Raw genomic sequence first — 10,182 nt, 5'->3', positions numbered from 1 at the left:
GGAGGCCGCCCCGAAAGGCGGAGGGGCGGTGCTCCGGGGCCCGGGCGCCCTCAGCGGCGCCCGCGCCTCGGCAGCCCCGGAGGGCACGTGGGGGGCTGCCTGCCCAGAATTTGCCGACCTTGTGGATCTTTTGGAGTCGATCGCTGATGCGTAGAACCTGGGCCCTTCTTAATTTTGATGTTAAAGTCCAGGCGCAAAAGTGAAGCGAAACACGGGTAGACTGATTGGGGGTGCTTGGATTTGGCCGCCCCTCGCTATACTGAGACACCTGCACACCGGGGAGGCCGCGGCACGACTGCCAGGGTGTCGAGGCCAGCCTGGGATGGCTATGAGTTCGCGGTCAGCAGTAGCAAGACCCTGTCCCCCAAATGCAAAAATAATACAAACAGGGCAGTCTAGCTGATCATCTGAGTTCTAAAAGGATGACTTTTAATCTCAGTTTTTAGACTCTAATCAAGAAAATGGTTTGCTGTGGGAAGAGACTGAAAGAACTGAACTATATCAGGTAATACTTTTCAAATATCATTAGAAGATGTATTATTCAGACTTCTCAAAAAAAGCTTTGTATGAAAAGTCGTTTCACAAATGAGCTGGAGAGTGACCTAGGATTGAAAAGATGGCATCCTCCCAGGTGAAGAACCTGTAACATGCCTGCTATGGTCGCCCACCCAGAAATAAGCAGTAGTGGATGTGGGCTTTAGCGAATGCGGGCTAGCCTTTTTACACCACCTGCCACCCCCCTGATCAGTTTTAGACACTCTCCTTCCTTTTGTAATGACTGCCAGCTCATCACCCAGAAGCAGCCCTCCAGGCTCAGCTAAGTTCCTGTTCTGCGAACTTTTAAAACCAGATCACCAGAGGACCATTGCAGGTGGTGACACAGCATTGACCCTCATGGCTCCCCTCCACTACACACTTCCCATTTACTGAGTATTTACTGGGATGGCTGGATAAATGCTTAGTTTGTCCTAATGGGAACAGGCTAGAAGAGCTCCCAAGATTCAGTCTTCTCTCTTTATAAATTAATGGCTTTCATGGCCTGTTGGAGAATGCAGAAAAAATCCTTGTAATAATCGTGCAGAATTGTCAACTTGAAGAAGTAGCACAGGTTCAGGGTATTTTTGGGTGAGGAAACTTTTTTTGATGGTAGTTAGGTAAGTTACAGGAGGACCAGCTTAGCTCTGTATTTCAGAAGCTTAAGAGAGATATTTTTTTGAATACTGCTAAGATTTCTACTTTGATAACAACATGTATAGTTTCATAAAGAACTACTGAAACTAAAAAATGAAATATGCCCCTCTTCTTCCACTACCTTCAACAGATTTTTGCATCTCAGAGGTAACCATTGTCATGTTTAGCTACTTCCAGACTTTTTCAGTGTATAGTTCTGTTTTCTTTTTGTAATGCTAGGGATTGCATCTAGGGTTTTGTGCATACTTGGCAAGTACTCTACCACTGAGCTCTCATGTATTCTGTATGTTACTACACTGTGCATATAATTTTAATCATGAGTATTTTGATAAAATCTTTATATTAAAGGGTTTTTCTTGAAACTAATTTTTGTGTTCCTTGTTTTCTGAGAGACTCCACATGTATCGTTCTCTGAATTGGATACTCTACTCCCAAGAAGCACCGAGTTACCTGTAGACTGGAGTATTAAGACTCGGCTCCTTTTCACCTCTCCTCAACCGTTTTCCTGGACAGATCATTTGAAAGCACAAGAGGAGGCTCAAGGTCTTGTCCAGCATTGTAGGGCAACAGAGGTTACTTTGCCTCAAAGTATGCAGGTAATTCTGAAATAAAGTGACTGGGTTATTGCTTTGTTTTGTTTTGTTTTTCTTGTCTTTTTGAGACAGGGTCTCGCTGTGCAGTTCAGGCTGGCCTTGAGCTCGCTTTGTAGCCCAAGGTCCTGAACTCCCAATAATCCTCCTGCCTCAGCCTCCCTGGGTGCTGGGATTACAGGTGTGCACCACCACCCCCAGCTAAAATGACTGTTTTAAAGTAACAAATGTAACTGACAGACTATAATTGCTGGTTACAAGGGCTATCCTAAACAAGCCCCAATTAACAGCTATTAATGCACTTCCATAGAAAGAAATTAAAAGATTCTTAGACCTGTTTGACATATTCAGTGGCTCTAATGAAATTCTATATTTTCCTGGGTCCAAAATCACCCATTGTCCTGTCTGGAATTTAGGATCCCAAACTCTCCACTGAGCTCCGTTGTGCCTTCCAGCAGAGTCTTGTCTATTGGCTCCACCCTGCCTTGTCTTGGCTATCACTGTTTCCTCGTATTGCAGCTGATAGGAAAATGGCTGGAAAGACAAGCCCTTGGTCAAATGATGAAACCCTGCAACATGTATTAATGAGTGACTGGTAAGATTTATAAAAAGATACGTGCAGTGCAGTCTTGAATTTTTATTTTAGCAGTATTCTCTCTTTAGCGTTTTTTGGTTTGGGGTTTTTTTGTTTTATTTTTGTTGGGGTTTTTTTGATACAAGGTCTTGCTGTGTAGGTCAGGCTGGTCTTGAACTTGTGGCAGTCCTCCTGCCTCAGCCTCCTGGGATCATAGGCACGTGCCACCATATCTTACTGTATTTGTTATATGGAAATGTATAGTAGCATCTCTCTGTCCCAAATTTTATCAGAACAGGTAAATAACTAACATTTAAATTGCTTGCTTGTTTTTTAAACTCTCATCACTATTACAATATGAAATGTGTATGTGTTAGATTAATATAGGCGAGTATAATTCTTTAATATTCTTATCAGTGACTACGTCCATCTATATCAGAAGTTCAGAGAAAGTCAGCAACCAGTTATCAGGTTTTGTTGAAAAAAAATGGTTAGTGTTTAGGTGGTCAACACTGTAAAAAGTATTGAGAAGTCATCAATGAGTCCACATTACGAATTTCAGTCCCTTACAGCTAACTTGTACATAACTGCAAAAATTCAAACCACTGTCTATAAAGTATTTATGTTTTAAACTGAGTGTCAGACTAAATTAAAGTGTCAGATTAAATTTTAAACATTGAGCTAAATATTTAATAATATCTAAAGAAAACTCTTTTGCTTCATAGGTCTGTGAGCCTTACTTCTCTGTATAATCTGCTGAAGACAAAGCTTTGCCCCTATTTCTACGTTTGCACCTATCAGTTTACTGTCCTGTTCCGTGCAGCAGGATTAGCAGGAAGTGATATGATCACAGCTCTCATATCTCCTACAACTAGAGGTTTAAGAGAAGCTATGAAAAATGAAGGTAAAAGTTTAGGTTTGAAGTGATGATATGGGCCAGGGATATAGTTCATTGGCACAAGCACCTGCCTGGCAAGTGCAAGGTCCTGAGTTCAATTCTTGGTACCAAAAAAGAAAAAAAAAAAAACAAATAAAATGATGATAGCACAATTTATATATGAAATGTCTGCTATAAAAGTTAAAGTTTGAATTGCCTATTTTTACAAAAATGTAGTATCTGGATTTCCGTGTTTCTCTGCATTTGCTTAAACCGTCCCTTACAATTTTAAATGAATAGTGTTCCTCTCTCTAATCTCTGAAGTAAAACACATAATGGACTGCAAAGTCAGTATCTGATACACTCCCTAGAAAGTCTTTTCTAGAACACATTACCTACCTCTGAATAACATGATTTTCAAAATAGGTTAGCTGATCTGTAAATCATGAAGTCTATCTATAGACCCAACAGCACATTTTCAGAAAGTAAATTAGTGTAATTTATGAAAAAATATCCCATGTACCAGTATCACTGTTTCCTGAAGTGTTTGTTTCAAAGAGAGGTGTGTGCTTGTTGATGGTCTGATGCGGGCCACACTCAAGAAAATCTTGAGGACTACATTAATAGATGAAGTATAAAGTTTCCCATTTCAAATTTGAGGTACTCTATGCCAGTGATGGCCAACGTTTTAGAGCTTTCAAGGTTAATAAACAGCCCCCTGCAGAGTACATGCCATAGGTTTGCCACCATTGCTCTGTACTATGTAAGTAGGGCATTCCTGTTAAGTACTGTTAAAGTAAACTGAGTTTATGTTTTTATATTCTTATGTAGGTATTGAATTTTCTCTGCCTTTAATAGAAGAAAATGACCATAAGAAGAAAGCATATGGAACAAACTTGGGACATGGGGAGTACGTGATTAAAAAAATCCTTACATCCAGGGATTTATGGATTCAGTGAAGTAGATTTGTAAAAGTACCAGCTTTGTGAAGTGGAAATTCTAACTATAGCAATTTCCTAGGGAGCAGGCAATCAGTGATGAAGATGAAGAGGAAAGTTTTTCTTGGCTGGAAGAGATGGGCGTGCATGATAAAATTAAAAAGCCAGATACACTGTCGATCAAGCTGTATCCTTTCAGTTGGTATTAACAAGAATTAGTTTTTATTGAATTGTTAATGAACAATTCTTAGTTTGTGGTTTTTAATAACTAATTTTTGTTTGTTTGTTTGTTTCCAGTACCTGGAATCAAACTCACGACCTTGCACTTGCCAGGAAGGAGCTGTGCCGCTGAGCTAAACCCCCAGCCCCTAGTAACTAATTTTAAATTCAGTTCATCTTAAAACTAACTTTCCATTATGATAGTGAATAACAACCCCTAAATAGTAATAAACCATGGACTCTTAAGCTATTTTAAGTTGTAGGTCAGAAGTTTTTGACTAGGTTTTCTTGTCAGTTTCTAACAAATGTAGCAGGTCAACATTTTTATTCAAACTTACTTATGAATGTTTTGGAAAAGAAGGCTTCTAGCTGATTCATAATCAAGATTACTCCCCCCTTGGTATAGGATTTGCAAAAATTTCCTTGATTGTCATCTTCAGGCGTAAAGAGAAACATGAAGTACAAATGGATCACAGACCCGAGTCTGTTGTTTTGGTAAAAGGAACCAACACCTTTACATTGCTTAACTTTTTGATCAACTGCAAGAGCTTAGTTGCTACCTCAGGTGCACAGGCAGGACTTCCACCAACCCTTTTATCACCTATAGCATTCCGAGGTGCCACAATGCAAATGCTTAAGGTAATTTTTTAAAATTCTGCACTTCACCAGTTCTTATAAAAGTACTTTTTTCTGCGACAGGATCTCTCCATGTAGTTCAGCTGGCCTTGGAACTATGTAGTCCAGGCTAGCCTCAAAGCTGGCAGTGATCCACCTGCCTCAGCCGCCTGAGTGCTGGGATTAAAGGTTTGTGCCACCATACCCAGCTGGCCATATCGTTTTAGATGATTGATTTTTTAAAAAATAACTCTTAGCATTTTGTACTTTGTGTATTTTCATTTTACTTTCCTCTCAGTTTAAAAATCCTTGATATGACAGTTAGGTTACATTATATGAGAATATATTAATTATGAAATGTTTTACTTGGATTATGATTTTTTTTTTTTTCATACTTGGAATTGAATTCTCCAACCTTGCACTTGCCAGGCAGGTGCTTTGCTCTTGAGCTATATCCCGGCCCCAAGAAAGTGTGATTCACAGCTAAAGCACCTTGGTATTTATTTCTGTTCTTGACACTTACATTGCTAAATTTTTGTTTCAGTAATTCATCAGTGAAAGAATATAGCCAAGGATGTCACATTATAGATATCAAAATTTGGATCACTGTTCAATGAAAAGGCTAACTATATATATACTAAATATTAATAGCAATAAAACTGATTTTAGTTTTCCCAGTATTCCATATTCATAGTGTATTATTAAATCAAAGATGGCTTATGCAAATGTAATACTCTGTACATCAAGTGAAAATCTCAATGTGCAGAGGATCCTGAACATGCTGAGAGTTTACTAAACACACTTTAGTTTACTAAACACTTCTAGAAGTGTTTAGTAAACTGTGTTGATATCATAGAAACTAGTTTTACTTTTGTTCTATAACAAACAGAAGAAATTTCAAAGAAAAACACTGAAGGGCTGAGGATATAGTTCAGTGACACAGTGCCCGCCTGGCAAGGCAAGATCCTGAGTTAAAAAAAAAAAAAAAATTGAAAAAGTATTGGGACTTTTTTTGATGGTACTAGGGATTGAACCCAAGGAGCACTAAATGTATCATTCCCAACCCTTTTTATTTTAGGACTCAGTTGCCCAAGTTTACCTTGAATATGCATTCCTTGTCTCAAGAGCTAAGATTATAGGCATGTACCTGGTAGCTTATAGGCCTGTTCCCCCCCTTGCCTGGCTCTTGAGCACATTTTTAGCTAAGGAACAAGGGCCTGAGATAGGGTTATGTAATTTTTTTCTTTTTCATTTACATGAAGGCACGGAGTGTTAATGTAAAGACACAGGCTCTTTCTGGATACCAAGATCAATTCTCTTTGGATATTACCGGTCCAGTTATGCCTCACGCTCTACATTCTATAACCAGGCTACTGAAATGTTCACAGAGTGGGTCATTCTCTGCAAGACTGTATCCACATGAGCCAACAGCTGTATTTAATATCTGCCTGTCACTGGATAAAGTACTGGATAAAGTAAGTAGCTTCCTATACAGACTTTTAGTTCGAGGTAATTTCCTTTAGCTGGAGGAAAGAAGTCATTTATGAGGTGAATTTGAGCTTGAAGTTATGAAACATTTATTGTATCAAGTGGGAGGGAGAAGGAGGTAAAAAATTAAGATATGTATATGCAACTCTCCACAATAAATGTAATCATATACATCAAACGTGCTAATTAAATTGTGATCATACTAAAACCACTAAAGGAGTAAGTTGTCTTTATGAGGTAAATTTTATGAATTTAAGCTATTGTACTGTAAGAATGACTGCAGAAATTTCCCTAACATTAAAAACATCTTAGGGTTTGGTCACTCTGCACAAATTCTCAGGATCAACTTCTATAATGAATTACAGGAATGAGCCATGTGAGTCTTCACGATAGTCATTTTAATGTGAGTGTTCGGAGGCTAATGTGCTTTCTCAAAGACTTAATGTGTATCTATTTCCACAGGAAGTTAATAAGGAGCTTGCTAACTGTGGGTTGCACCGTAAGACTCTGGAGCAACTTAGTCAAACACCATTACTGGGGAAATCATCTTTACGGAATGTGGAAATGAATAACTACATTTATAATTGGAGATCCTGAACAGCAAAGTAAGCCTAAAAGGAATCTTTGAGGAAAAAAACCTCCTAGCAAGGAAATTGAAGATTCTTATACCTTTGTCTTTAAAGAAAGGAACATACTTTAAAATACTGAAATGTTTACAAACATTCACTTCTTAATTTTATTACATACATGCATTGAGTAATAATATAAAGGTTTTAAATCAACATTGGTTTTACTGTTTCATACTAAAGTTTCAGGTATGAAGATGATGCAGTTTTTCTTAAAACCCAAGTAACTTGAATAAGGAATCTATGCCTATAAGCTATTTGTAAATGGAGTAGAAAACCAAATTAAAGTCAGTGTTTCCTTATAAATGACAAATTGAGAGTAAATCTGTACCAGTTATTTCATGACATTGACTAAAAATATTACAACTTACCTGAGAACAGGTTATTGTTTACAAAAGTAGAAAATGATGTAGACACTATCTGAGTTGATTACTGATGCTTCTACCAAAGCATCTTAGTGATTTATAGTTTCTCTATTCTCAAATATAAATTTTTTAAAATACATGCTAATAAACTCAGATAAAAGGATATTTTGGACTCCATACAGAATAGCATTAAGAGTTGGATACTCAGTTACCATGACAAAGTACTACTTAATGTGTTTATAGGGTGTGTGTGTGTGCGTGTATGTTTGAAATTGTTTAAATAAACATGCTTAGATAATAGTACTTAGTGAAGATGTATATGTTCACTTTATGGTCCAGAAAATAAAACACCACATTTATTCCAGAGAAGTTTGTATTTGGGCCTTAAGCTTTTGAAAATAAAGTTTAGAGACATAGCATATGAATACCACTGTAATACACATGAAATATTCTATCAGACCCTAAAAATTAACATAAACTTTCTCATAGTCAACAAAATAGTGGCTGGTTGCCAATTTTATTAGATAAGTTGGTTACAGCATTTTTTTAATTATCATTTTACGTCTACCTAGGTGTAGCTGAAATTCAAAATGCACATCAAAGTAAAACTATATCACAACTCAAGCCATACTAAATGTACTTGGCCTCTGCAGTAGATTTCTAGTCAGACTTCATTTTGACTCCCTTCTTATGACCCAAGTGGCTTTAATGGGAATGCAGGACTTAGTGCTGATCATCACACAACATACCACTTTCTTTTTATAACTTCTACAAAATTTTAAGGGAGGATGGTGGCATTAGCCCTGTGGAACAGATCTTGCTTGATTACCTCAATAACACTGGCCCAGTATCTGTCCAGCAGAACCCATTTTGAAATAGTACAAGGTGCACAGCCCTTCACTGATTACAGGCAAGTGTTACAGCAGCCTAGCCATAAGGAAGGGGAGTTACATCATAGTACAAAATACAGTATAAAAGCGTTATTTAACATTCCACACTGAAGATTACTGATGCCTTCAAACAATTGTTTGGATGTTAGCCACTTAAACAAATACATCACTAAGGTAAACAATATAAACATACCAAAACCCTGTATGGTTAAATACAATTTCCATGGTACAAAAATCAAAGCCTGGAGATGTTTGTACAGATTGCTTTTTACACAATGTCTTAAATTGCCAAATATTTACAACATTAAAGAGGAAATACATTGTGATGCAGAGTAAAATTATCTGAAATGATTAATATAAAACCTCAATCTATCTACGTGAGGCACTCCTGAAGCAAGTGGCATTAGCCATGAGGTCCTTTGGTACAAGGCCCATTGCTTGAAGAACCACAGTAGCTGCTGTGGCTTTAGCATGCTTCTTATTAGGGCTGGCAAAGCTGGGCTGGTAAGCGCTTCCATTTATCAATACCTATTCAAGAAAAACATACAATTGGGCTGGTAAGGGCTTCCATTTCTCAATACCTATTCAAGAAAAACATACAATAAGAACAGTATCAAACTTTAATATCTATTAGCTTTGTATTTTTTCACTAAATGCTAGAAAAATAATTTTTAAAATACATAACCCATACTATGTAGTTTGAATTAATCTCAGCCCAGAAGCAGCAAATAATTTGGGAAAATAGACTGCAAATTAAAAGCAGTTTTCTAAATTTTTTTTTTTAAAAGCTTGATAAAAATTTAATTTCCCCACATTCCACTAGAGTTATCAACAAATTATTCACCAAATTTTGCCCACATCTTTCCCTCTGACTTTTTAAAAATGGTACACTCACAAATGCTATTAAAATATGCTTCAAAGTTTAAAAGCCCCACCACTCTGGCCACACATACATGTATCCACAATCCACAGAATACTGCGATTGTATCATGTTTGTCCCCTTCACCCCTCTAAAATTAAGTCATCAAATTAAATATATGCTATTAGTGCAGAAATTCATATTTACCCTAAAGAGAAAATGTTTGCGATGATCAGGGCCACTATCATGGACCAAGAGAAATTCAGGTGGTTGCCACCTTCTCTTATTACAGATTTCCATCAAGGCAGACACAGGATGTTTGCCTGCAAGAGAAAAAAAAGTTACAAATTATTTCCACCAACTTCCACAGCAAAACTGAATTCAGGGTATGGGTTGGAAAAGAGGCCATTAAAAAATGTTCTCTCACCTGATAGATCTTTCATTGCAGCAGAGAAGTTCCCAGACCTCTTTTGTGCTCTTTCTCCTACAGCAACAAGACCTAAAAAAAAACAATGTTCACCAACTCAGCATTAAAAGCATCATTTTAAATGTAGAAAAACAAAAATGCCCACTGTAGAAGCCTGATTCATAACCCATGCCTTCAATATTCAAAGGTTGATACAATGGATTTATCGATGTTCTCATTTACCATTTCAATGTACCTTGGTATTAAAAGTTGCATAAAATATATCTACAAAGCCTAAGACTTTAATATATAAATAGGTGTACAAGTGAAGTGTCATATACTTATAAACATCTCCAGGTTTACTTCTTTACATAAACTTAAGCAGTAGCTACTGATTGCAAATGATTTTATAGGTTTTGTATCTTTTATACAAATGATGCTTGGTCAAGGTGGTTAGGATTTCAAGCCATAAGTGAAAAAAAAAACTCAGTCTCCAAGGATAAATCATTCCCTTTGCCCTATCTAACAAAACCTTCCTTTCTTA

General features: G+C 37.2%; 2 protein-coding genes across 3 annotated transcripts in view; one reads left to right on the top strand and one right to left on the bottom strand.

Moving 5' to 3' along the window:
* Nucleotides 1-439: 439 nt before the first annotated feature.
* Nucleotides 440-7,783, top strand: Donson (downstream neighbor of SON; the record flags this gene model as incomplete). The annotated part of the gene is given in 9 exon segments (XM_013504316.1): nucleotides 440-505; nucleotides 1,584-1,787; nucleotides 2,198-2,376; nucleotides 3,081-3,259; nucleotides 4,064-4,142; nucleotides 4,253-4,357; nucleotides 4,830-5,028; nucleotides 6,267-6,479; nucleotides 6,955-7,783. Coding segments are annotated over 9 exon segments (1,359 nt in total), but the record flags the coding sequence as incomplete, so codon positions are not given.
* A 183-nt stretch (nucleotides 7,784-7,966) lies between these two features.
* Nucleotides 7,967-10,182, bottom strand: part of Son (SON DNA binding protein) — a 32,418-nt gene continuing 30,202 nt past the window's right edge. Inside the window, exons 11-13 of one of the 2 annotated variants that reach the window (XM_013504282.1) lie at nucleotides 9,660-9,731; nucleotides 9,440-9,555; nucleotides 7,967-8,954 (exon numbers count right to left, since the gene is read on the bottom strand). In XM_013504282.1, coding sequence (XP_013359736.1) covers nucleotides 8,895-8,954; nucleotides 9,440-9,555; nucleotides 9,660-9,731 — 248 coding nt within the window. In that variant the 3' untranslated portion in view covers nucleotides 7,967-8,894. The remainder of the gene's footprint in view (nucleotides 8,955-9,439; nucleotides 9,556-9,659; nucleotides 9,732-10,182) is intronic. The other variant, XM_013504280.1, reaches the window with a different exon arrangement.

The sequence above is a fragment of the Chinchilla lanigera genome, unplaced genomic scaffold, assembly GCF_000276665.1.
Source record: "Chinchilla lanigera isolate Chin_1 unplaced genomic scaffold, ChiLan1.0 scaffold00006, whole genome shotgun sequence".
Lineage (NCBI taxonomy): Eukaryota > Metazoa > Chordata > Mammalia > Rodentia > Chinchillidae > Chinchilla > Chinchilla lanigera.
This window is presented reverse-complemented; position numbering and strand designations above follow the sequence as displayed.